The 27,998-nt window shown below is 43.1% G+C and overlaps 1 protein-coding gene across 3 annotated transcripts in view; it reads left to right on the top strand.

Annotated features, from left to right (window-relative positions):
- Positions 1 to 27,192, top strand: part of LOC142585958 (cyclin-D-binding Myb-like transcription factor 1) — a 117,094-nt gene extending 89,902 nt beyond the window's left edge. For all 3 annotated transcript variants that reach the window (XM_075697090.1, XM_075697091.1, XM_075697089.1), the window contains exons 13-16: positions 3,145 to 3,353; positions 9,521 to 9,736; positions 26,755 to 26,851; positions 26,974 to 27,192. In XM_075697090.1, the coding sequence (XP_075553205.1) occupies positions 3,145 to 3,353; positions 9,521 to 9,736; positions 26,755 to 26,851; positions 26,974 to 27,080 (629 nt within the window). In that variant the 3' untranslated portion in view covers positions 27,081 to 27,192. The remainder of the gene's footprint in view (positions 1 to 3,144; positions 3,354 to 9,520; positions 9,737 to 26,754; positions 26,852 to 26,973) is intronic.
- The last annotated feature ends 806 nt before the right edge of the window (positions 27,193 to 27,998 follow it).

Below are 27,998 nucleotides of genomic sequence, written 5' to 3'. Positions count from 1 at the left end.
CGCTCTTCAATGAACCTCTCACCAACTTGAGTCACTGAGTACATGCCACTGAGTGCGGCAAGCAAGGGAACAATTCTCGGCATTCGCAGGCACTGGTGTGCCACGTTTCTCGTTTCAGAGGCCACATGCGAGCTTCTTGGCACTGTCACCAGATGCCGCTGCATGACCAAAAAAGAAGCGTGAGGGAAGAGCCTGGTGGCCACATGACATGTTTCTCAGCGTTCGCACACACCGGTGTGCATGCATTTTGGAGGCCACATGCAGGCTTTGTGGCAGCTCCAGTAAATGGCACCGAGTGTTCTTAGGGAAGCACAAAAGAGGAGTCCCGCTGCAGTACACACCTCATACATAACTCGCTTTGACAGTGGCAATATGTTGTGTTGTTATGTTGATTCAATGCTAATGCATTACCATCGACAGTCATTGTGAGATTCGCTCTGCCTCAACTTTTTACTTTGTGTTACACTATGCACTTTACTTGAATCCATGACCAAACAAACAACCACCTGTGTTTGTGTTCATTTCACACTAGCAGTTAAAGGACTGCTGACAAAATATTTCTAAGTCGAGATAACTTGCGAGTTCGGTTTCTGTGGATACACACGTACCATCTACAAAATAGCAACAACGAATGTGGCTTAGAACCTTTTTAAAATCAGTTGTGAAGTATGTGTGTGCAGAAAGCCACAAAGTACAGCACATCGCAACATTGACATCAACAAAGTTGGTTTGTAAACATGCCAGAGCCTAACAACAACAGCGCTACATCACGAGCTTTTGTTGGCTACCATGCTCCTTGTATATACTCTTGGTCGTCCCATGACCTACTTAATCATTGCACTCCCAGTCTTCCTCGGTTATTAGTCATAGTGGGATGTGTCGCTGCAGCAGTTTTTGTTGTGCCCATTGAGATTTCCTGCACTATCTGCATTGACTGTGCTGCACTGACCACACACAAAATGCGAGTATAGCACAATTTCAGGTGCACTCTGCATCATTGATTCCTGCCGAACACATCCATGACTGAGTATAGTCAAGCATAGGTTTCCTCGCAATAGCCTTTATCAGCAGAAGTGGACCGAGTTTGTGGGCACCACTGGACGGAAAGAGCGGACCCTGCTGAAGAGCAGCCGCATTTGCTCACCTCAATTCGAGTATATAAAATGATTTTACGCTAACCTCTGCTTTGCCTTACTGAAAGTTTGCAGAACCATTGCATTTTATTGTCGGGGTGATTCATTTAACACACATGCCTACTTGCCTGTTAATTATTATTATTATTTTAGTGGGAATTTGCCTTCCTCTATGGTGAAGTCGGCAGTTGCCTATGAAGTCGGCAGTTGCCTAGACGGCGCTAGCATAGACCTGTGTCGCCACCTATAGGCAGCTGCTAAAAGTAAAGCAGTTATTGCAGCAGGGTTGCCACATGGGTAAAGCAGTTGGTTTGAAGATGCCTATGCCTAAAAGTGGTCGGCTACATTTAGTATGGTGGCGACTCCCATCTGCAGAAAATTGTCGCCGCTAGACAATGAAATAAGGACGACAAGGACGAAAAGGACATCGCGCAGCACCTGTGTGTGTAGATGGAGAAAAACAACTAGCAACAGCGAATCTTGTGCATTGGCATCGCGTCAGTTTTGTGTGATCATGTGACCGGTTGTGTTTAAAAACCTACTGTCCCCTCTTGTTGCTCTCTCAAATTGAAACTTGGGCTATTTGCTATAAACAAGGCCCTAAATAATTAGCCATTGCGCGCTGAAGCAAACAAGGTTTTATGCCATGATAATTGGGTCATTGGTGACTTATTACAGCAGAATAGACAAGACCCAAAATTTTTGTGTCAGTGTTCCTTTAATGCTAACAATGGGAGAAATTCATTGAACAAGTGAGGGATCATCTAAAAGGTTGTTCATGAGCCCCTCTTCGAGATGAGGAAGTTGGATTAGATTGAGCGATTGTCTGAAAAATAAGTGCATTTGTTGCGCAACACCAGTTCTAAGAAATTAATCCTAAAGTGTGTGAAGAAATACATTGCCGTAATTAATTAGTAACTTTCGTAGTGATTTCTTTAATTAGTTAGTTATGTATTTCGATTTATATTGTGCAAGTATTGCTTGCCTCTTAGAGCAATCCAGTTCAAAGATTAGAGTTGTGCTTTTTTAAAAGTTATGTAAAGGAATAAGGAGAAACACATAAGGGGGAAGGGAAAATGTGTTTCCTTGTTTTTGTACGGAGGGAAATACAAAGAGAAGAATCGATTTACAGAAAGGCAGTGAAGTCGTTCAAAACTATAGCTCGCCCTGGCCTGCTACACTGGACATGCATGACACATAGTATTTGCCAGTATGACTTATGCCGAAAAAACATGATGATCATACCTATGACATACATCCCGAATTCCATAACACTTACATGGAGTGTCACTCTAGACACCTTACTGGCGGAGAGAGGCTGCAGTGTGGAACATGCAGCAATGCATACTGCACTTGCAACTTTTGCCCATTTAGAGAGGGTGCACAATATTTTCTGCGACAAATGCTTTTCGGCCATTAGCAGCACCACCACATGGTCAACTAGCATTCATTCGAATTGCTCAGGGCCACAGATTTGTTTTTGTCTAATGTGTGAGAACGTTGAATAATTATTCAGCATAGCATTGTCGAAGACAGCAAACTGACCAGAGCACATACTAAAAAACATAATGCCTTTGATAACTGTAACCCACAGAACACTGTGGCAGTATCTTGTGGGCTATTGTCATTGGCAGAGGTTCAGTCATTCCTTAACGCTTTGAATATTGAACGCTTAATGTGTTGATGGTGACGAAAGTATTATCAGAGCCATGTGCTGTAAATTCTCAACTTTGATTGTCTTTAACCGAGATGGCAGGTCAAGCGCTTGGTTGCCTTGGTGACAAGCATTGGCTCATTCATGCAGCAATTGTAAAGTACTCTTTGTTGCCCAAGCAATTATTAGATGTCAGCAGACTGCCACACGGCAAGCAATATAAAGAATTAGTATGAAAGGTATGCGGAGAAATAGCTAGATTAAAAATTTTGTTTTTCTTTTTCAATGTAGCACCACAAGCATAGCAGCTCTTTTTGATGAGATGTTTCATTCTTACACCTCAATGTATATTTGCAGCTGTTGCCCCTGGTCTTGCTGGGGGAACCTTGCAGTCAGCTGCTCCTATAACCCTGACGGCAACAGCAGATGGCATCTTAGAAGTCATTCCACAAAATTTCCAACTTCCATCAGTCCCTCCACAGGCCATTCTGCTTACCACTCCAGGCCAAAGCAGCATTCCCATCTCCAGTTTACCTCAGGGGCAGATCATCATACAGGCCCTGCCCGTGAGTACCATGCTTAATTTATACAGGTCATAATTGTGCGTATTGGAAAAGAGACTATGTTTAATTTGTATTGCTATTCTTCATTAGCGTTAACCTTTAAGTTGGGGATCATCCATGTTGAAATTTCAGTGCAGAGAAAGGAGACCACACAGCAAGTGCACTGTGTTATGTGGAGTTTATCACTCCCTCTTGTGCTGGGTGCCCATCCTTTCCTATCTGCCCTGACTGTGATTGAGTCTCAATACACACAATATGCTGGTGTGAAGTGGTTCACTCTCCCCTCTAAGAAACTGCGATTTCATTTTTGTGTTAATTGGCCTTAATGAGCAGGCAGTAACTGGCAAAGATGACGTGCTGTTAAAGACACGGCCAATTTTTTTATGTGTACAGACCGGAATGAAATTTGTATATTGGCCTGGGCGCTATGGTTATGGGCATGAGAGTTGTGTAGTTTTTCTGCAAGATAAATGTTTTAAGACCAGCATGTACATTCGCAATCTGTCCTCTCGAATGGATTAGGTATTTCTACCAATCACCTGGTGCTGCCACTCGTGATGTCAGCACAGTAGCAGCAGCATTTGTGCTGACATCTTGTGGAGCTATTTTCCAACAATGTGTGCAGGGCTGTCATTGCCATGATGACTATCTTCAACTTGCCTGCCTCAGCTTACCTGACATTCTAAAGCCAACCCTTAATTGATTTTTTTCACCGGGAAGTGCATGTAGCACAAGAACATTTAGAATTTGTTGTAGTTGAGCACATTGTTGCAAAATTATTTTATTAGCTGCTTTTGTTCCTAACATATGGCTGCTCTGCTGGCACGCTGGTATCACAAGAAACTACTCTCTAGGGGATGTATTCTGTGACAAATCACTTTCAGTGATACTATCGCCTCGGCAATAGTCAAGTTCAATCCAACTCAACGAGCTGCTTACCTGTGACGTCAGCATGCACTAGCAACATGCGCTCTCGAATGCTTCACAACACACGAGAAAGCGCACCATGTGAGTGCAGAGCGGCTCGAGTGTGTTGTTTTCGTGTGTAATGGCCACAGTACGGGTTCTGCGCACTGGCTACAATTGGCTAGGGCGGTTTTAAGTAAAATAAATTGAAAAAGGCAGTGTGAAATGTGTTAATTTAATTAATAAATTCTGCTATAACTCACGTGGTTGTGAAGTACAATTTAGATGATATTATAAACTGATGCGCTTTATTTCTACATCTGTATGTCAGCCATCGTGCACCGCCATGGGGGCAGCATATGGGGGCAATGTGTAAATATGGCTTCTCCCTTTTGAAATGGGTTGATCCTCAACACAGAGGAAAGCAGTGCCGCAGTGCTCGTGCAAGTTTATTGTCTGCAATTTCTTTTAAAAATAAATGCCTACTATGTTTTGAGGCATGCCAGATAGATAATGGAAAGAATGGAAAAAATACAGCAGAGCCCTCAAGCAACACCCGCTGGGCATTGTCGTAAAGCTGTCAGCTGTTCTTCTGCCCACCAGCAGGCATGACATTACTGCCAGCGTACGAGAAGCCACACGAGAAATGCGGTGCCGCTGTCAGCTGCTCCAAGACACTGTCACCGAAAATTGTTGCTTATACAAGGCAGCGCAATGCACTGGCCAATCAACAGTCCACAAATATTGCTGCGCAATTCCGCATGCAAACTGCCATCAAGAACTACCGCCTCTCTTGTGTCTACTACGCTTCACCGCCAACCAATCTTGAAAAGACGTGTTCGTTTATTCATTATATGTCAGGAGCACCCAACAACACTGCAACGTAAAACTGACGTAGACCGGAACTACTAGTAGGCATCATTAATTTTCCGGTCTTGCTAAAACAGCCAATCAACATGCACCGAGGTGTGGCCAAGGCGAAACTACCACCCCATTCCCTTAGCTAGTACTTTTCCTAATTAACTTGAACACATCTTGTATACTGAAATTATTAACTACTTAGAAGACCATAAAATTATCTTTGAGTATCAGCATGGTTTTTGTTGGGGTTATTCATGCAACAGACAGTTAGCCAGCTTTTTACATGACTTACATTCATACCTAGACCTAGGATTTCAAGTTGATGCTATATTCCTGGATTTCTCAAAGGTTTTCGATCGCGTTGCTCACCATAGACTAATACTGAAGCTAATGAACTTTAACATAAACCCAACCGTTATTGGATGGATTAAGGATTTCCTCTCATCCAGAGTAGAATACACATCTGTTAACCACACGAACTTCTCTTCTGCCAAAGTAACCTCCAGTATTCCGCAGGGCAGCGTTCTTGGCACTTTACTTTTCTTAATCTATATTAATGACTTACCTAACTGTATGTCTCCTCGCATCAGACTTTTTGCCGATAACTGCGTAATATTGAGTGATTTCATGTCACATATATTCAATAACAAAAATATTCTTAAAACTGATCTTAACACAATTCATACATGGTGTCCAACATAGTTGATGACTCTTAATACAGCTAAAACAAAGTTATTATCATTTACAAGGTGCAATCACCGTATTCCAACATCCTACGTAATAAATAACAACATAATTGAACTCACAACTTCATACAAGTACCTTGGTGTTCACTTACAGCCTGATCTAACATGGCATCATCATATCCGCCTGACGTTCGCATCAGCTAAACACTCATTAGGCCTCCTCAAATGCAACTTTAACCATGCTTCACCTGAACTATGTAGACTAGCATACATCACATTAATAAACCCAAAAATTGAGTATGCGTTTAGCTTTCTGGTATCCTTGCCAAACTTATACAGTATCACCCAAGAAATTGAATTGCTACGAAACCGTGCAGCCCATTTAATTTCTTTCTTTTTTCTTTTTTTCTGATTATTCATTGTGTACTAGCATTTCAGCACTAAAGGCTCACGCTCAGCTTGACTCATCTCATTGCCGTAGAATTGCTTGCATTTTGCTGCTGCACAAACTTTATCATCATCCATACCTTCACGGGATCTTCGAACCACCAACAGTTCTCTTCATGCACAGACTATACCTTTGAGATAAAACTTGTAACTTGTCGCTCAGCTCACTATGCTAATTCCTTCATTGCCCGAACAATAGTTGTATGGAATAACCTGCCATCACACATTGCTGCTCAAACCGATTTCACAACTTTTTGAGAACTTTTATGCAATAATTATGTGTAATTATCCATCATGTACTATTTTAATGTTTCTTGTGTTGTTCAATGTATATATTCCTTGTTGTGATAATTTGTTTTAACCCTTTCAGGGTCAATGACGTATATATACGGCGCCGCGAACAGGTCTAAAATGGTTGATGCCGTGTATTTACGGTGCCAGCTGTATGTTTGAAAAGCACGCTAATTTCCTAACTTTTTCTTTCCTGGCATGTGCTGCCACTATGTGGGAATACAGGGAATTTTTTTTCTCGCACCTCCCTCTCTTGGTCTTCGTTGCATGGTTTCTTTTAGAGCTAGTTTTCTCCGGAGCATCTATGTACTACTGCACGCGCGCGTGGACGGCAATTTGGGTTTTGTTCCGCGAGCGGTTTCGGCTTCTTGCGCTTGTAAAACTGATGGCTATCTCGTTACTAATCGCTCAAAGGGCAACCACCTGTTTCTCGCTCGTTTAGTGCTCACAGGGATGTGCATAGGAAGGATGCCGCCGTGCATGCGGTCCCTTTTCTTTTCTTTTTTTCAGAGACTCGCAAGAACTAGTTGCCTCTGGTTGGCGATAAGATGAAGATTAGCGGAAGTTTGACACTCATTTTGCTTTTTTCACGGGCACACAACCACACAGTTTTCTTGGGTGCACTCACCTATGCAGTTCTATTAGGCTATGGACGTAAAGATTAGTGTAAGAGCAGGAACATTTGAGACTTGCAAAATATTGTCGTGTGTGCATTTTCTAAGCCTTGAACTATGTGTATAACAATGCATCAAATTTTTAATTCTTATAAGTTTATTTCCTTTTTTTTATTGTTGTTATTCATGAATAAACAGTACATATATACCATCGCAAAATATTTTTTTCTCACTTTACGGTCACCCTAGAAAAATTACGGTAAATTTTTTTCGAAATACATCCCTCAGAAGAACTGTAATCTGCAATAAAAAAATCGACCCAGGGTGGTCGCATATGGCGAAAAGAATCTACCCTGAAAGAGTTAATGATTTGAATATGCATTGTATAGGTGTATTGATATGTCTGATTTATTTAAGTTGACAACTTATGCAGTTTCTGAGCAAGACCTCGTTTAATTCTTTTCCTTGTACATTGCATCTATTCAATGCCCTTAATTTATGTTTCCTCAGTCAATTGTATTTTTCTTCTAATCTCCATTTGCCTTATGTATTTTGTATTTTGTTTTATTTGTGTATTTTGTTAGATATATCTTGCTGTGTATACTTTTATTTCTTTTAATTCTGTGACCCACAAAGCTCGCATTATTTCATGTATCTGTTCCCCATATGTAATACATCTTCGGGGCCTTTAGGGGTATTATGAAACAAATAAAAATAAAGATTGTACCATCGAAAGTGATCGTCGTAGAATACATCCCTAGGCCCCTGTCCTAGTTTAGGGCTCGAGTTATCTTTTGGTCTTTAAAGTTATGGCTGCTGTTTTATATCAGTTCTAATTATGTTGCAGGTCAGAGGAAATGCAGAAATATATAGAATGACTACTTCTTGCAATATCATAAAGAAATAGCCTGGTTTGCTAGGGCAAAGACCGTTATAGAAAAAATTTTGAAGAGCAACTTTTCAGTGCTGTCACGAGATCTCAACTGAGAGTGTGGATGCTCCTGCAACACAGCTGCAACGTTGTTGAAGACCAAAATGTAAATCAACTCACAAGCTTATGAAGCAGCTGCTTTCCTTCCAGAAAATTTGCAAATATTTAAGCTTAAATATTTAATTTATAATTATTAGTGTTCAATTCAGCATTTTACTTTCCTTTCTTGGTTTGAGTTGATGACTATATACTATTCTATGTGGGAGGTATTGCAATGAGGTGTTTTATTTTTGTTTTGGTCATTTAGCATTGTCATTTTAGAGAATGAGAGAGTAAGCTCTTTAACCCTCTCATTGTCCGGTACTTTTGGAGGTGGTGCAACCCCAGCATCATATTTTTTTGTCAGATATTATAAAACGAACAAAACAGGTTATTTTTGGTTATGCAGAAAGGGGAAAATGACATGGATGGTAAATGCTGCCTTGGTATGGGCCTCACATTCCTGTCTAACAAAAGGAATAAAACCCACAGCAGACTCAAAAACACTGTCGTTCTCAGTACAGCTTCACTGTGTCAAGGTCAGCATTTGACCTGGTTGAAGTTGCCTCTTCCTTGGACGACATGCCCTTCTGAGTCCGAGCTTGGCCCGTATTTGGATTTGAAAGAGCTGCTGCTCAATAGTTGAAGGTGCTGCATAAGCAGCCATCTCAAAGTGATCATGCGACCATGTTAAAGAAAGGAGCGCTTTCGTTTATTTGGACCCAACAAGGCAATGCAAAGAGAGCAACAGATGAAACAGGGAGCAACAGACGAAAGAGATATGATAGAGGGCAGAGCCAATGAGAGAAAGCACACTGACAAAAGGGAGCACACTTGTTGCTAGAAAGGGGAAGTGCAGTAGTGATAATACCGGGAGACAAAAAAGAAAAACAAAACAAGAAACTTATATAAATATGATGGCAGAAACTCTTGTTGCTGCGGCGCCACAGCACCAATATTTGAACAGGGAATCACCACCGTAGTGGTGTACAAAGTCCAAGAGCCACCCCTCCCACATGCAGGCACGCAAGCTCCGTTAGGTGCAATCACACCCATGCAGGGGCGCATTCTGCAGCCTCTAACAAAAGCCTAAACTGAACAAGCCCAGAGATAGCAGAAAATATGCTTCTAGAAATATACAACAGATGGTGGAACCACTTCAGAGCTCGCCAGCTTCCTGGTTGTACACACATATGGGTAAACAAAGTGGAGAATGTATCAGTGACATGGCGGGACAAAAATGCGGAAGCATGCTGGTGTGTAAGTGCCACTGAAAGGGTTAAGTAACGCAAAGTCTGCCTCCTGATTCACTGTAAAAAATTTGTTGTTTATGTTGCGTGGTGTTTCATTCACTGAATGCTATGTTAACGAAATGTGTTTGTCATGCTTTCACAGACAGAGCCTCTCCAGGCTGCCGAAAGCCTCCTTGTGCAGATGCACTTGCCACCAGCTGTTCCTCCTGCTGAGCTTATCGTCAACAGTGACACAAGCCTTGCGCCTACAGAGCCATCATCTCCCCAACCTGACACTGTCTCCCTAGACACGTCAGACATAGATAGTTCAAGCTCATATGCTATGTGTTGTATTGATGGAGAGGAATTCCAAGTGCAGGTCAGTCTCATCATCAGCAGCATGGTACTTTAAGCCCACTGCAGACAAAAGACTCCTCAAGCAATCTCCTGTTATCCCTGTCTTAATCTGTCAGCTGACTCCGTACCATGCCTGCAAGTTTTCTAATTTCATTCCCTTCCTTTGTCGTCCATGTTTTCTTTCCCTTGACAGTCCCTCTGTTACTTTATATCAACTATGCCTATTTGCTCTCTAGTGCACACTGTCCTCTTTCTAATAAGTTCAGCGAAAGCCTGCAAGATGGACGAAAGTTCACGAAGGGAAAAATTGTTGTCCACCTGACTGTAGCATGAAGCTACAAAGGATCCATTGTAGTCCTGGTCTGGGCCAAATCACTCTGGTCTGATTTTTGAACCCAGGAGTAATTCCTGGTGAGGCATTGATTCTGGGCTCGAATGCCTGGATGCTTTCAACTGTGAAGCTTTCTATTCCTTTGTAGCTTTGTGCTGATGACAAATTTTCCCTTTCGAGTGCATGAACCATGGTATCCTGGTAAAAAAAAAAAAGAAGAAGAAGAAAGAAAAGGCCTGCTACAGCCAATGTGGTGTGCTTTTTTTTTTTTTTTTATTGAAGCTTATAAGGTGCCATTACCTCCCTAGTAGAAAATTCCAATAGAAAAATTAATAGCCTGTTAGATTAATGAACATGTTGGTACTGTAGGTGTATTGGTGCTATAGGTGCATAGTCATCTCCACCGGCTGGATCCCACATTGAAGCTGCAGATTCCGTGATGCAACTTTACTATGCCGCTTTTGGTTAGGGGTGGCTTTTACGAAAGCCTACTTATTCCTTATTGGAATGTCCGACACACCGATCTGCAACTCATGCAACTCAATCTCTATGACATCAAATGTGACATTCTTTGAAGTGTGTTAAACCAATTAGACAGCAGACCATTTTAACAGACTTAAGATTCTTGGACCATGGCCCTAGGTGTTGTAGCCTACGAAGCGACGCAGGCATTGCTGCAGTTCATCAAATCGACTGGCCTTAGTGACCAATTATGTATAGGTGTGAAGTGAGGGACAACTGCACATGTTCACACTGAAAGTACCTTTTTCCCTACGTGTCCTTTCATTCTTTTCATCCCTTAAACCCCTTCCCCCTCGTAGGGTAGCAAGCCGCACAGCCATCTGGTTGACCTCCCTACCTTCCTTCTTTTCCTCCTCCTTGCCCTATAAGTGCGTTGGTCGTTCAGGCATATCAGTCATATTGGTCCTACAGGTGTATTGGTTCAATCGGCCTATTAGTCCTATAGGCATGTTGGTCCAATGAGCTAGCTTGCTAAACCAATAGTTGCATCGCAAGTCAACTGTGCGCCACACTTGCTAGCATGGTAGGTACGTTTACACTACAATAAAGATTAGAGTGCTTTATTCGCAATGTGTGGAGCGATGGTGCTTACGTTAAATATGCGGTAAAATAGCTCAAGAAGAAGGTTAGTAACTTCTCACACAGGATTGAAACAGCTTCGGATGTTTCCACAGAGACAGCAAGAAATAAATAAAAAGTATGGGTATGCGAATACCAAATAGTAGATTTCAAATCGAATATTGAATCGAATTGAAAAAAAAAAATAAAAGAAAAACCCGAATATCGAATCAAGTATCGAATATCAGAATATTTACCACAAACTATTATGCTTCCAAATTTCGTGCTAAAAACAGTGCTGCACATGCTCAGGAAGCTGATCACATTACTTAACAAGAATATTGTTAAATGTGAGTAACTTGGGTGCTTACAAATCGAGATGTACAGTATGCTTTACTCTTATTAAAGGGGGCACCAAATTAGTTGGCAAGCACTGATAACAACTCGATATATATATATATGAAGGTATGGGAAATATTTTTTTGTCGGTATAATGTCTGTCAAATACAACAAAGTGCTTTTTCCCTCTGAAGCTGAAGAAATAACAAACTTGTCCTAAATACCAATGTGGTTTCCAGTTTAATAGTGGACCATACTGTGCTTAATGGCAATCTTCTGATGCTTAGAAACTACTGGTTACCAATTTTTTTCTAGAAAACGGGAGGATTTTCCCCTCTTTATGGCAGGTGGTTTCTGTGGGTTATCGTCGGCTCGTTAAGGCCAACCTGCACGACAGGCAAAAGCAGGGAATGTGCATCACGTCCCTCCGCACCGCTCTGTGCGGTCATTGGTGCCGACGTTAGAGTTCTCAAATCGGGCGGCCCACAACAAGTTTGAGCGATTCCCCCCTTCCCTTTATTTTTTTCTTTGTACGCATTCATCTGTCGTCTGTATAAATGTGTCTGCAACCAGGAGAAGGCGCACTGTCGCATATTTTCGAGCCCGCCATGTAAATCCAAAACTAGTCTTATGATAGGTCACTGCAAGCTACGAAAAGAGACCATTGTGCTCCTGGCGCACAATGGTCTCTTTTTTGGACAATGGTGTCTAATGGGACTTTCCTTCTTTTTAGGTCACGGCAACACACAGACTGACCGTTTCACAGACTGACCGTTTGCCGTGACCTAAAAAAAGAAAAGTCCTTTGCAGTAGCCCACACCTCATTCTTTCACACAGAAATGCAACTTTCATTTTGAAAAAACAGATTTACTCCCAGTGCACTAAAGTTCCGATTAATAAGAAAAAGTCACAATTTCGCCTGAAAGGCGAAGCCTCCATTGCGAGAGCAAATTAGTAGACAGTTATACGAAAAGTAAGGATAGTAGTTTTATTGGCCGTATAAACTTTTAAACATTCGCCCACCAGCTGCATTAACAAGCATGGTGTCACGTGCGCACAAGCAAACACTAACATGTTTCACTCAATGACCGCGGAAACTATCAAAACGCTGGAGTGCAGAAGCAGGAGCAGAAGCAGGAAATTCACCTTTGTGCGGCCACTCACTTGAACGCGAGCTAAATGACAAGAACACAGCTCGGTGTGGCTAGATGCGTAGACTCTTGTCTCCATCGTACATTGCTTTCAAGATAGGGGCTGCACGGCCACACTGTACGCAGCAGCTGCTGGAGTAGAACGCCTCTCCTCTTTGCTCCAGTCATGTAAGCAAGTTTCGAGAACTCCGAGCGCCGTGATGCAGGCCCAATTTCCGTCCGTCTCTGCATACATGATCACTTTTCTTTTAACGCATTAGTGTTAAGGAGCCCATGTTGAAGAAAATATGGTGTCGGCGTTGGACGTTTTTTCAGCAAAAAGATACCCTCCATGTGACACAAGGAATTCACTGATCTAATAGAATTTCTCAAGCTAAAATATGTGGGAAAATCGTAAACTTACATACAACCTACAGACGTGATAGCTCTCGGATTGTAGTTTGACTATACGAGAAAACATAATTCTGTTACGGGAAAACTTAAAAAAAAACTTTTCTAGTGATTCTACAATTCACAGACCGACCGTGGCGTCCACCATTTGTGCGCATCGGCACGTTGGCATCTTGGGGGCCACTGAGCGGTGCGCCTGGTTCTTTGCCATGCCTCCAGCTGGCGCTCGCCTCTACGTCATCACGGCCCACGCAAGAGGCTGTGTTTTTACCACAAAGCCCGTCTTCGTGCATAGCGTTTGCGGCCAATATTTCCTGGCAAATGTTACGGTTACATACGCTCCAGTTGCCGGGATACGTGAGAACTACTCAGGGATCTTTGAATGTTATCACGTTCCACTCTTAAAGGCGAAGCTTAAGCGTCCTCCAAATATTTTTTAATTGCGGCATCGGGATGAACTAGACGTGTCTTCTCAGCTGGCACTTTCATGCCGTTAGAGAAAACGCAGAAAGCAGGAGACCTACTACAGCACATGGAGGAAGCTACGGCAGCTAGGCTTGAAGCGCATACGAGGCGGCCACTTTGAAATGCCCATGGCGATATGGTAACGCAGATTTAGAGTCATACTCGAGTCTAACGTGCAAGCAATTTTTGGGCCCGTTTTATCGGAAAAAATTTGCACATTAGATTCGAGTAAATATGGTAGTTGCCGACACCTGACAGCATGCCTCCAATTAGGTCTAACATGCTAGACAGTGTGGCCAGTGATGTGGCCGTGATGCAAATTCGCCGCTGGCCGATGTAATAATGGGCCACAAACTTTCGTGGGAAGCTTGTCGCTAATGTTCCTATGGGTGGCTCATCAGTGGTCAGTCTGACATCAGGGTTAGACTGACAGCCATTGAAGCAGTGTTCAGATCTGCGATTGACCAGCTGGCAACTACCGTCGGCACATGTGCCAAGTTCGTCTGTGCTCACATATGAGTAGAAAGCTGCGAACTGCACAAGTCTGCATGCATGAACACTGAACTTGCCTATCCGATACGATCAGCATGCCTTCCGGTGGCTAATGCTCCTGCTGTGTCTCAAATCTGAGACAGCAGTATTCGTAAATGAATAGATAATAATAATAATAATAATAATGGGCCCGGTCTTCACACCTGCTCCCGTGCATTACAAGGTTTGTCCATAAAGTAATGAGACTGCCTGCCACACGGCGCTGCAGTCACCAGTAGCGCGCTCCTTGGAGGTAAGATTTGTGGTGGGGGTTCTAAGCTATGTAATGCACTGGGTGGCAGTTGCATCCGAGCTCTTAACGCAATGAGAATCTGAAGTGGCGCAAAAGCTGTTTTCAAGCTTTTTGTCACGGCAGAAAACATAAAAATGGAGCGTTCGCTGGAGCAGCTGTACACGGTGAAATTTCATAGATTGCGCCAGATTAATCGCCGAAGACCTCAACATGTGCTGAACAGTGGTTCGTAAAATTATTTCTGAAGATTTGAACATGTGGAAGGTGAAGGTTTGTTCAAAATTGGTGCCAAGAGTGTTGAGTGATAAAAAAAAACGAGTTGGTGCCTCCCGTGAGCTGTTGGTGCAGTTAGAAAGTGAATAGGACAGGCGAAGAATCATGGGTGTTCCAGGACGATCCCGAAACCAAGCGCCAAAGTTAGCAGTGGCACACTCCCCGAACTCCCCGTGCCCCAAGAAAGTGAGAATGTTAAAGTCCAAAGTCAGGACAATGTTCATTGTCTTTTTTGACGAGTGTGGAGTGGTTCACAAAGAATTTGTACCTCCTGGACGCACCGTCAACATCGTGCTCTACAATAGTCCATGAGCGCGTTCACAGAGCCGTCAAATGAAAATGACTAGATTGCTGATCGTTGGAAGCTCCACCACGACAACACTCCAGCCCATGCCGTCTTTGTTGTGACCACGTACCTGTCCTGGATACGGGTTGCAACCTTGCCGCAGCCACTGTACAGCCACGATGTGAGCCCAGCAGACTTTTTCCTGTTCTCAAAGCTCAAGAGAAGCCTGAAAGTCATCATTTCGACAATCCCGCCGTCCCGCCATCCAACGGGCTGTCACAGAGTCTCTGAAAGAGGTTACAGCAGCTGACTTCCAAGGAACCTTCGCATTGTGGGAACCGCGTTGGCAACGGTGTATCAGCGCCCGAGACAACTATTTTGAAGAATTCTGTTTACCAGACCCAGTCTCATTACTTTACGGACAAACCCCGTACATAAGCGCTGCTTTTGTTGTTCCCTCCTTTGCTTCCTGTTAATTGTTTAGATAAGTCTGGTCGCCATGGTCAAACATTGTACTGATAGATATAGCTCGCCGTGGGAACGCTGCGCGCACCATGGCCGGGTCATTCACTATGGGCACCGATTATTGAAAAAACTGAACATTCAAGAAATTGAATTATTCAAATGTTCGAGTATTCGAGTATTTGCACAGCCTTAATGAAAAGCACACAGCTGCTTGAACCGCAGGAACTATCACTAGCACACTTGGCAGTATCGCTGCAGACTAGAGGTGTGCAAATATTGAACCTTTCTGAACAAATCAAATACAAATATTAGAAAAAAACTGGCTTCCAGTATCAAATATTTTATCACTTCCAAATGAAGTAAAATTTAATAATTCGCTTGTAGTTTGGCAACAAAAGGCTTAATTGTATATGTTATATTATGCATCTAATATCGTTGTCAACTGGTTTTTAGTTCATTTGAAAAGCTTGTAAATGAGAACAAAGGAACTGTGACTGTATCTGGCACAATGTGGTAATGACACTAATTCAACAACCAAAAAACAAGTCAGCGTATGCACATAAAGCTGTAGTGTTCATTGAAGCAGCGAAGCACATTGCCGTACAGTTGTGCACATCAATTTAAAGGGATCCAAGCATTTTTACATTACCCTACTGATGTCAGCTCATCCTTTGTATTTTCGTAAAGGTCACTTAAGTCACGTCAAAATATTGCTTATCACAGCATGTACTGTATCGATACTCCAGGCAAACTTCCATAGGAATAGAGAGGCAGTAAGCGCATTCAAAGCGGATCCAATGGTCAGTTGGCATGCATTTCATGCTTTCACAGGCAACATTGTTGCAGTTGTTAGGCCTAAGTCATGCCGGCTCTACTTCAGTATGGCCAACACTTCACGTGTTCCCCATACCAGCGCTCTTGTGTGATGATGGAGTGCAGACAACAATTGTGGATCGGTGGCACAAATCCCAGCAAACATTACAATGAAAACATAGGGGTAAAAAAAAAGTTTCAAAAGACTGAGTAGATGCAGTGACCACAACTAGCATTTGTTGATTGGTGGGACCTGTCATGATGGAACATTGACGGATGCACAGAAAGCTTCAAAAGCCCCAATTGCCTAGTTGCACTCATGCATTGATTAGGGTGATTTAGCATAGCAGAAATGTGTTGTTGGAATGCCAGCGACACAACTGTGCATATGTAAGCTTCGCTGGCACGCTGAAATCAAGGGGACTACCATCGAATCAAGTTGGTCATATGCAAAACTTCTACATTCTCACCGTGCGAGTTTCATAACCACCACCACTCTATCGCATGCTTTTCAGAGCGGCACAATAATATATTTTGGGAATTTGTGCTGTTGGGCGCTTTTCCAGTGGCATCATTTTTATGTTCAACGTCTCTATTGGTCCAGCAGGAAACAAATCGGCAACAAATAGCTTGTATCAATATACTCCTATTGGTCCTAAAAGCAACAAATAGTTGTCACAAATGGAAACCTGTTGGTGCCAAAACAAACCTATTTGTTCTATAGGTAGCAAGTAGAGTTCACTTATTGAACTTTATTGGTGCCAATACAAATATATTGGTCCTATGGGTATCCAATAGCTGTCACCTGTTGGTGCCAATGCAAACTCTATTGGCCCTTTAGGTGAGAAACAGATGTCGTCTATTGGACCCTAGTGATACCAATAGAATCCAAATAAAGGCCATAGAGTTCCAGTAAGCTAGAACTCATAGAACTGCTCTATCAGACCAATATAAAATCTTATTGCTGGGGCAAGGAAAAGACATCTACACATTAGTAAATGACACTTGAAAGCATGCAGTATGGTGATTAACTTTGTACTAATGTGCAGCCTGATTGATTTCTCAAGAACTGCAAAAATTCCTGCTTTCTACATGAACACTTCAAGCTGGTTTATTTTGCCACTAAATCTGTGCAACATAATTTGGGGATCATGCCTAACTGGCTGATTGTTTGCACCATGCTTGGAAACTTAGGGATGATAGGTATTAATATGCGTCAGCTGTGTTTTTTATGTCACGAATTATTTCTGAGAAATTAACAGGCTTGTGTAGCAAATATAATTGTAGCTTCAAATAAGTTGCTGACTGCAAAATCTGAAGGCACTACTTGTTGGAGAACAGGATCATTCTTTATAGTTGTCAGCAAGAAAACGTGCATTATTTCTTTTTAAGCCGCCCCTTCTTCGTGTTACATCCTACACAAAAATACCTTCATTATACAGTTAAACTTCGATATAACGAACTTAAATATAACAAAATTCTCAATATAACAAAGTATTAACTTTTTGTAACTTCTTGTTCAAGGAACCTCATGTATTTTGAATCTCAATATAACGAAGTGTGTTTATACGCGATTTCATTGCAACAAGATTTCACTCCCGCTGCGAAGGAATACAATTGGCTGAAGTACATGTGGTTGCTTGCATAGGCACCTCTTAAATTGTGCACCCTGTGACTGAGAGTGACCACCGAAGTGGAGCAGCATCATGTTCCCTATAAAGCCCAAGTGCAATAAGATTGTATTGCGTGCCCTGTGCTGTGTAAGGGTGAGCCAAGCGAGGGTGACATGCCAATACGAGGGTGGCATGCGAGGGTGAGCCAAGAAGGATGCTGCCTTGATGAGCGCTGTCTTTCTGTGCTAACAAGGAGAAAGGGGTGGAGGGTAGCGAGCTCTCAGCAGCGCAACGAGCACATGCGAAGGTGGGGAGAGGAATGGGGGCAGGTTGGCGTGCTTCTCCTTTTCTAACGCAGTGGTAGCTGCACATGGCTGTCAGCGTGACTGAGTGTATGCACAGCTCGCACACCCTGCTTTAGAAGTATTCGACCACATGTGCAAAGACTGGGTGAGCTGAGATGGTATGGCATCGTACGCAGTCTTCCCATGCATTTGGTGTTGGAGGTCGCGTAATCTCAAGTTTCAGAGACGTGTTGAAGCGAAAGGCAGGTGAAGCATTTGCTCCCCACTGCAGGCACTGTTTATGATAGTGTGGTGCCACAGCTGGTGACACTGTGGCATGACAAGTGTGGCTTTGCTTTGTACCCCTGATGGGAAGAAATCGTCAACACAGCATGAAATCGTATCTTTCATTCTTTCATCGCTGACTCTAAAATTCAGCAAAATGATTTCTTTTTCTCATTCAGATTTTCTTTTGTTGACTGTCCAATAATTCATATAGCTTTGCGGCTCCTTCCGTGTGAAAAATATCAATTGGCGAATGTACTTATTTGCATAAAAGGTTGAACTTCAATATAATGTAATTTTGATATAACGAAGCAAATTGCCAACTTTACTGACTTTGCTATGTCAAGGTTTGTTGTAATTGATATTTATTATAAGCATATTGCTACGCTAAAGCTACAGGGAGAAGAGGAATAGGAGAACGAAGTGCACTTGTCTTTGCAGCCGCTCGGTGTCGGCGTGGCCCCTTTTCATCAATTCATCTTTAAATAAACGCGCCCCATCGTAACTGTTTTGGTGGAGGTGCGGGGTAAAACGACGACGCCCCCGAAGAATGACCACGAACCGCCAGCAGAAGCGCAATCCGTAGAGCGTTGCCGAATAGCCGGTCTGCCACTACAGATGGCTTCTGACGGCGACAACCCGCCACCTTCTTCCAGCTACCCACGGTAGCCCTACATCGAACCACGAACCTTCGCTGGAAAAGCCAGGGAAGATGTGGACGGATGGCTCAGCTTTTACCAACGCACAAGTCGGTTCAGTGGCTGGAATGCCACCGCCCAGCTTAACAAAGTTGCCTTGTTCCTCAAAGGGAACCACGTCTGTGTGGCTTGAAAACCATGAAGAAAGCATGACGACGTGTTAAATGTTCATAGACGAAATCTGGAAGTGCTTCAGAGATTCGGCAGCTAAAAAGAAGCGTGCATAGCAAACCCTAATGCAGTGAGCCCAAGTTACCGGCAAAACCTGCACGACATACATCGAGGAAGTGCTGAAGTTGTGCGAGGCCCTGGAGCCTCAGATGACAGAAGAGGACAAAGTTGGTAATCATTTAAAAGGGATCGCCGAGGACGTGTGCCAGTTCCTCATAGGAAAAGACAGTCTGGACTCCGTAAGTGACGTCATTCGGCACTGCCGTACACTTGAAGCCTTGAAAGCTGAGCATGTCACACCGAAGTTCTGCCGCCTGGCCAACATAACTAATGTCGCCAGTGTTGACGTGGTCCCAGCTCCATCCGACCTTGCATCAGTTATTCAGCAAGTGGTGCGCGAAGAGCTTGACCAACGTTAGATGGCTTCCCTCTCGACTCTGTGGGCTTGAGAGCCCTTTTCTCACTGCAACTTTGGTGAGATGTCCATCAAGGCCGCCTCCGTAGACACCTACAACTTCGATCCTCATTCAAGAGCGTCAAACCCTACTATGAACGCACATCCCACTTATCAGTTCCACGATGGTTACTCACCCAGACCACCTGCAGTTTCTCAAGAGTGGGACGGCCGTGCCAGTTATCCTGCTACTGACAATTTCGGTGCGTCCCAGAACTTCGACCAACATGCTTTTGACGTACGTCGATTCCAGGCACAAAAATTGCGATGATATCTTGCCTTTTGTCGCATACGCCTACAACACTGCAAAGTATGTAACTACCGGCTACAGTCCTTTCTATCTTCTTCATGTCAGACCACTTCACAGCTTCCTTGACACGATTCTACCTTTTGTTCCTGATGCGGACTCTTATATTGCCCAGACTCTCTGCCGCGCTGAGGTAGCACGCCGCATAGCTCAGCTCCATACATTGGCATCCCAGGACCACTCCAAGATAGCTACAATTCACACCATAAGAATGTGCCCTACGACAAAGGGACATAGTATGGCTTTGGACACTACTTCGCAAGCGCGGCCTGTGCCAGAAGTTTCTGGCTCATTACACTGGGCTTTTTGTCGTCACCAATCGCCTAAGTGATGTGACCTATTCGATTGCTTCATCTGTGAAGGGAGGAGTGTTACGCTAAAGCTACTGGAAGAACGGAGGAAGAGGAAAACGAAGTGCGCTTGTCTTTGCAGTGGGTCATTGTCAGCGTGGCCCTTTCTCATCAATTCATCTTTAAATAAACGCACCCCATCATGACAATATATTCATCACCTACTAATAACTTTTTTTATTACACATTCCTTTGATTAGAATAATGAAAATAGGCAGCACTGGTTAGACCCATAGCCAAAGGCTAGTAGGGTGTCTAAACTAAAGTATGTAAGTACAAGCAATAAATTGTGTTTACAAAGCAAACAATATATAAGAATTCCATTTTTACTGAGTAAGAAAATAAATGCGAAAAACAAAAACAAAGCATGATCTGTTAATCAGTATAAAGTAATACATAACAAGAAAACAAAATGCATGATAATATAATTAACAGAACCTACAACATAATGCTACATACACTGCAACTACAATATTGTTACGCCGCCAAATTCCACCTCTACTTGTGCGGCCGCACATTTTCTGTGGTTATCGGTCACCATGCCTTGTGCTGGCTCTCCTCACTTAAATACCCCACTGGGTGATTGGGTAAATGGGTGCTACGGCTCCAAGAATATTCATTTGCTGTTTCATACAAGTCTGGCCGTTCGCACAAGTACGCCAACTGCCTCTCCCGTCATCCTGTCAACCGCCCTGAATATGATGTGCATGACACCGACTCTTGCGTCCTGGCCATTTCTGATCTGCACAACATCCGCACTGAACAACGGCGTGATGACTGTTAACATGTTTTCATCAATCGTCTCAATTCTGGACATTCGGAGCCAACGATGCGTATGTTTGTGTTCCGTGACGACATTCTCTACCGTCGCAGCTTACGCCCTGAAGAACCAGAATTTTTACTCATTGTTCCACGCCATCTCCGGACATCAGTTCTTGAGCATTTGCATGACACCCCTACTGCAGTCCACCTCGGTGTTTTGCATGCTTACAAATGTATATGGCACCGCTTCTACTGGCCAGTCCTGTACCGCTCTGTACACCGCTACGTTGCAGCCTGTGCGCCCTGTCTGCGCCGCAAAATACCTGCTGTGCTACCCTCTGGACACCTTCACCCCATCAAAATGCCCTCAGAAACATTCTTTCGCGTCGGTCTCTATTTTCTTGGCCATTTTTCGACATCAAAATCTGGCAATAAGTGGGTCGTTGTGGCGACTGACTACTCGACCTGGTACGAGATACACAAGCTGTACAACTGAGGTGGCAAATTTCCTTTTACAGGACGTCTTCCTCCATCACAGCACACTTCGGCAGCTCCTCACTGATCACGGCCGCACCTTCTTGTCCCGAGTAGTTGAAGACCTACTTTGCTCCTGTTCTGCCGAGCACAGGCCTTCCACCGCCTACCAGCCACAGACAAACGGACTGATGAAGCGGCTCAATCGCACATTGACAGAAATGCTGTCTATGTACGTTTCTGACGCCCATAGTTATTGGGGCAGCACATTACCCTTTGTGACCTTCGCCTATAATTCATCCCGTCACGAGACCGCTGACTTTTCACCTTTTTACCTTCTGTTCAGCCGCCACCCTCCCTTGCCCTTTGACGCACTGCTTCCTTCCCCAATAAACACTCCCACTGAATATGCTCAAGACATCATTGTCCGGGCTCACACGGCACGCTATATTGCCAGCTCCCGGCTCACTGAGTCTCAGGCCACGCAGAAGATCCAGTACGCCAGGCGACATTGGGACGTTCGATTTCCTCCTGCTCCATTGTCCTCCTATGGACACCATGTTGCCGTGTCGGCTTGTCTGAAAAGCTAATGCCGTGCTATACAGGGCCCTACACGTTATTGCGTCAGCTTGGTGATGTCAACTAAGAGAGCTCCGCTGGACTCATGTGTCCCCATGGACGTTTGCATGTGCCCCGGCTGAAGCCTTACTTTGCCACAAGTTCGCCTCCCTTATAGTTAGTGCCAAGGTGGCACCTTTACAAGCGGGGGTTATGTTACGGTGCAACCAAGAGTGGCGCCAGTCAGAAGAGGACAATTTGACGTGTGGAGGTGGAATCGGTCTCTACAGCCATCTTGTTTATGCATCGTTGTCTCTCTCGTAAATGTTGTAAATGCATATTTATATGTGACTTCTGCAACGTAACAATATAATATAATGCTGATACATGATAATAAAAATAAGTTATGCATGCTGATGACACAGTGGAGAAGAAAAAATATTTTGATATATGAAATTAAAAGTAACCTATGACATAAAAGTGTGTGAGTGTTTAGACCGGTTTAGCTGTTTTTCACATCATATCAGGGGAAACATGATATATTTGCTTTGTTATATCCAATAACTCATTAAATTCGTATTCATTACATTTTAAGTTTGAATTTATTCCGAAATCCTGAATGTGAAACTTTGACATAATGAAGTCGGTAAAATTGGCTCTTTACTTTGTATTGAAATATTGTTATATTAAAATTCAAACTTATATGTAAAGAAGTACAGCTGCTGACAGATTTTGTTTTTGTTTTTCTACACAGAAGAGGCCATAAAATTTTTTCAGGTTGTCAGGCACGTGGAAAAGATTAATTTCAATGGAAAAAAAGAATTATGTTGTCCAACTTGAGAGTCAGCTGCCAAAAATGTGGCCATGTTGACAATATCATCAAATCAGTGTTACAAAGCCAAGCCTGCAAAGCTTTTGTGGTCAGTCTGCCGCTACGACTGATGGTGTTGTCCACAGGGGGGCGAAGCTATGTATCATGAAGAGTGCAGGCAAAGCCGAGCAAATGTTTTGTCTGCTTCTTGCATGAGCACATCCCTGAAACTTGAGATTTCTCTGCCTCCAGTGCTAAATTCATGGGCAGACAGCGCACATAAAGCCACGGCCATCTCGGCTCACCCTGACATTTGTACCCACCACAGATTATCTCCAACATAAGGCGTGTGTGCCACATATGCACTAAGCTGCACCAACGCCCATGTGGCCAGGCTGGAAAATAATCGCACACTCAACTGCCTCCCACTCCCCCCCTGTCTGCTTCTTAGCACATGTTTGATCACATTCCCACTCTTCCGAAGTTATTACAGAAAATGACTGCGAGATTCTTGCTGATATGCTGCTCCATTTCAGCGGCTGTTCTTTTTCATGAGGTCTGCAATTTTAGACTTGCGTTCGCAGCAGCCACCTGTAGGTAATTCAACCACCTGACCATCTGCAACTGTGGCAGCTTCCGTTTATTGCCCTGGTATTCCATCGTGGTGGCATGAAATTTAGTTATATTGAAATGGTGTATAAGCACATTTTGTCATATTGAAATTCAAAATACATTATGTTCTATGGACAAGTTGGAAAGAGATAAATACTTCTTTATTTCGAGAATTTTGTTGTGTCGAGGGTTAACTGTAATCATAAGCTTAAATATAGTACAGTTGACTTACGTCAGTTTGACCCTGACGGGATCGACAAAACTGATTTAATTATCGATCAGGTCGAATTAAACAAGATGCAGAAAAAAAAATGATAAAACACACTGCCAATTCGTTTGGCACTATTTGTCCGAATCTAACATGCCCCCGAATCAAACGTGCACTCGTTTTGTGTGCCCGAAGCAGAAAACTCGTGTAGAAATTAAATTAAAGGTCCTAAACAAATTCTAAATCTAACACGCACCTCGTTTTTTAGCAAGAAAAATTGTTGCACAATGGTGGCCGGTTTAGAAAGTCAGCTTCGCTGCAATACATTTGTGTTATGCGGCAAAGCATGCAAACGTTGTAAAGGTAGTTTTAGTTTTGTGCCTGACTGTACAGGCAATTTTCGGCCCAGTTTTCTTTATAAAAAAAGATACGCATTAGAAACGGGCAAATAATGTAATGAAACATTGTGAGCTACAGTTATTGCTTGAAAATCTTGAGGTGGGCCGAAAATAGACATTTTCAACAAGAGATGACATGTGCTCAACGCATTCACAGCCAAGCCAATCCAGCTTGACGAAGTTTGTTTGCCTGCTCATTCACACAGTGGACCACTTTGATTATTCGTCCCTGACAATCCCAGACTGTCCGAGACGCATCATATACAACAATCGTTGGCTGAAAGCACCGCCTCGGGCAGTCCAGGACTTTCAGGGATGAATAATCGAAGAGGCCCAGTGGAGCCACGCGAGAGCAGCAGATCAGCTTGGATAAGCTGCATAGTTAGCACGCCATGTTGTGTGCCACATGCTGTTCGACCAAGACGCAAGCATGGAAGGTGTTTTCTTCAAACATGTCGCTGTTTCGCTAGTTTCACGATATTATAGACTGTAGACGAAGTTGAAGTGGAAGGCAGAAACGAAAGACCATCATATTGGATCAGAAGGCAGCCATCATTAAAGCAGTCACGTCAGATGCTAAGAAGTTGTGCTACACACGCTGAAGATTCTTTTGCTGTTGTGCTAAAATTTCATTGCATACGTGGCTGTGTAATGGTTCTGTGTGCTGCAAAACTGTCTTCTTCTATGCATTTTAAAGTTGTGCACCTCATTGAGCATATATTAGCAGTAAAGGACAATAATGAATATAACAAAGTAATGGACGTAACAAAGTAATTTTGGCTCCCCCCTCAACATTGCTAAGAGTTTTTGCCGTATACTGACATGCCTATCCCCTTCAGTCACGAATTATAATATTCTGCAGGGAAGCTTTTAAACTTGCAGGTATTGATGTTTTAGGTGTCCAGATTGTAAAGAAGAAGATTCACCTCTCTAGGATCATTAATATGCAAATTCGGTTGCATCCCCATGTGGAAACATCGTGACTCAATACTAACTTTTATTTTTTGCAAGTACGCTTTGGCAGTTTACAGAAAAAAGGGAAATTATTTATTCAAGGTTTTGAGAATGGTGCATCAATGGGTTCAGAGGTTGTGATATCGGAAGAAGCAGTCGTTCTCAGCTGCGATGCACAGGAAAACTTCGCATTTCCGGCAGTGGCCCTGGTTTTCACCACACACTTCTCTTACTTGCGCCACTATGGAAACGATGACTGAACTTGTTGATGTCAGTGGTCCTTCGCATCGTACCTCACACAATCCCATCATGTTTAGAACAAGTTTGGTGACTTAAAATGAGCTATTGAGGAATGACATTAAAAGAAACAACGCTAAATTGCAGTGCAGACAAAATTCTCAAACACAAAATCTACAGCCCGTGCTGCTTCTGCAAGTGCGCTTCACCCGAACAGAATTCTATTGATCTGGCATCAAACTAGGAGTCACTGATATCCAGACAACCACTCAAGGATGTGTTATAATTGCCAGACTGACGTCGTTTGCTTGATGGTCCGGAAACTTGAGCGTCTACCCTCTTTGTACCACATTTAAAGATTGCCGCCACTTGAAATTAAAAGGAATACTAAAAAACTATATAATTTTTGGACAGTGAACTAGATGGCGTAACAAGGCCAAAAAGTATTGGTAGTTTAAAATTTTTGTGAAGTGCCTATGAGTCACCAGCATGGTAAGGAAAGAGGGTGTAAGTCAATGGTGTCTCCATAGGGAGGCACAATGAAAACAGGGTGAAAACTATTCAGTAACAGAACCCTGAGTGTTGAGGAACTGTTTTTCAGAAAAAATAGGTCTTTCTTTACATGAAACCATGTTTTTTAACTGTTCTGATTGATTGAGGCTGCTGTAAAAGACAAATTTGAACAGCGACGAACCAGAGCTTCCATAAAACACGGAGTTGTTCATCTTGAAACATCTCTTTCATCAGTGTTCCACCGCTTTATATCAGATAGCGTTCATTACGTTTATTTATCTCTCAAATATTAGCCGCACCAGTGTGCAGCCTGACTTCTATATTTGCTGAAAAAGGCAGTGAAGAAAGTCACGTCTCCATATGGAGACAACGTGACTGATAGGGCTATTCCGCCGTAGCTTAGTGTTTATTAAGCTGTGCTACTGCACATGATGGCGCGGGTTTGATATCGCTTGTGGTGGCTGTGTTTCGATGTGGGTGACATGCAAGAGCTTGTGTACTTTAACCTTTTAATTCTTAGAAGGGACTACTGAAAAGTATCCATCTTATGAGAAGTTAAAAGGATCATTAAGGTTTTCTTTAGGCGCATGTGTAGTGTGGGCCATCACCTTGAGTAATGGCTTAGTAATTTTTCTTTTTAGAGGTGTACTCCTTCTCATTAGATCCATACAGTGCAGCAAAATCTGTAGATCATGTCACCCAACCAGGAACGAGAGCCTAAAGAAGGGCCTCGTCGTTGTCCACTGCTTAACCCCCTTGTGTGTAATAAGAACAGATTGGAAGGGTCACTGGAGGATTAGCTGCACTATTTGTCAAACATGTGTTTTCTTGTTAGTGGCACATCGCTCCATCACTATAGACAGAAATGACGGGGGTTGCATGTTATATAGCTTTAGGATGTGGTTCTACCGTGCTATGGTGCACATCTTTAAAATTCCATGCATAAAAGATGCTTGCACTCTTTGTATTTGCAGGAGATCCATGACACTTCTTCTCTTGATGAGGTGGATGACCCATCTCTTGTGGCTAGTCAAATGAGTGAACACAGGGCAGAAAGTGTTATATTATCAGGTAAGCCAGCTCATTCTGCTCCAATTCTCCTTTAAAGCAAACTCCCTGTGCCTAAGCCAAATTAAATACTATAAATGAAAAACTGAATACTATAATAACCTAACTGTTCCTTTCTTCCTCAGATCCCATGCTAGCTGGAAGCCCTGGGTTGTTGGGATCTTCGTCAGACATTGACAGTGATAAATCCCACGTTGTGGATGGTCTTGATGGTGTTACTGAAGATACTTGAGGCATTTCGTTGCTCTATTACTCAGAGCCACGGTGTTAAAAAGTCTCTTACACCGTACTTACTACCTTATTTATGAGTAGCACTGGCAAATAAAATGATGTTTTTAAAGATAGTGCTGTGTGTGTCTATGATGCAGTTGCTCATCCCACTACCTGCATGTGTTGTTACACTATATACATCACAGATAAAATAGTGAGATTGTAGGTTTCCAAAATGTGGTCACTCCTACAAAATCTTGAGTGATGCATTCCAATGGAACTGATGTATCTCAGCTCCCTGTTGCTTTCTCAAGTTGACATGGTCAGCTTCCTTGAAGGTAAAACTGCCATCACCTACTGCTGCTGCCTTTGTTATACTTCTTCCTATTAGAAATGGGACGTCACAGACGCTTTACACTTGGAAGACAACAAGAACTTGTATACAAGTGTTTACAGGCAGTTACATATAAGTGAAAATCAACTTGGCAGAGCCAAAGGTGCAGAGCACCGCTCCTTTGCCTAGAACACTCATGAGAGGTAGGGAGTTTGGTTTTAAATCCTCCGTTGCTCCTCCTAAACCACCTCACAACAAATTGCAAGAAGCCAGTGATCTGACTGGATCGACTGGGACTTGGCATATGCACATGATCGCTTCTCTTTCTTTGCATTATCCCAAACACTGCCAGAAAAAGAAAGGAACAGGAAAAACGTATGAGACCTAAAATGTTATTACTCACTGTACAGGGCGTCTACCAAACGGGAAAACCGGAAATTCTCAGGGATTTTGAGTAGTCTGGAAAAACTCGGGCAATGTGTGCCTCTATCAGGGAAAACTAGCTGCAATTGAAAGGGTCGAAAGTCGCGGTAATGCTTGCTCGAGTAACAGACAGGAATCGTAATTATGAACGTCTTTGACGCCCTGTTGTCGGCTGGAGGAGTT

This window comes from Dermacentor variabilis, chromosome 6 (genome assembly GCF_050947875.1).
Source record: "Dermacentor variabilis isolate Ectoservices chromosome 6, ASM5094787v1, whole genome shotgun sequence".
Taxonomy (NCBI): Eukaryota; Metazoa; Arthropoda; class Arachnida; order Ixodida; family Ixodidae; genus Dermacentor; species Dermacentor variabilis.
This window is presented reverse-complemented; position numbering and strand designations above follow the sequence as displayed.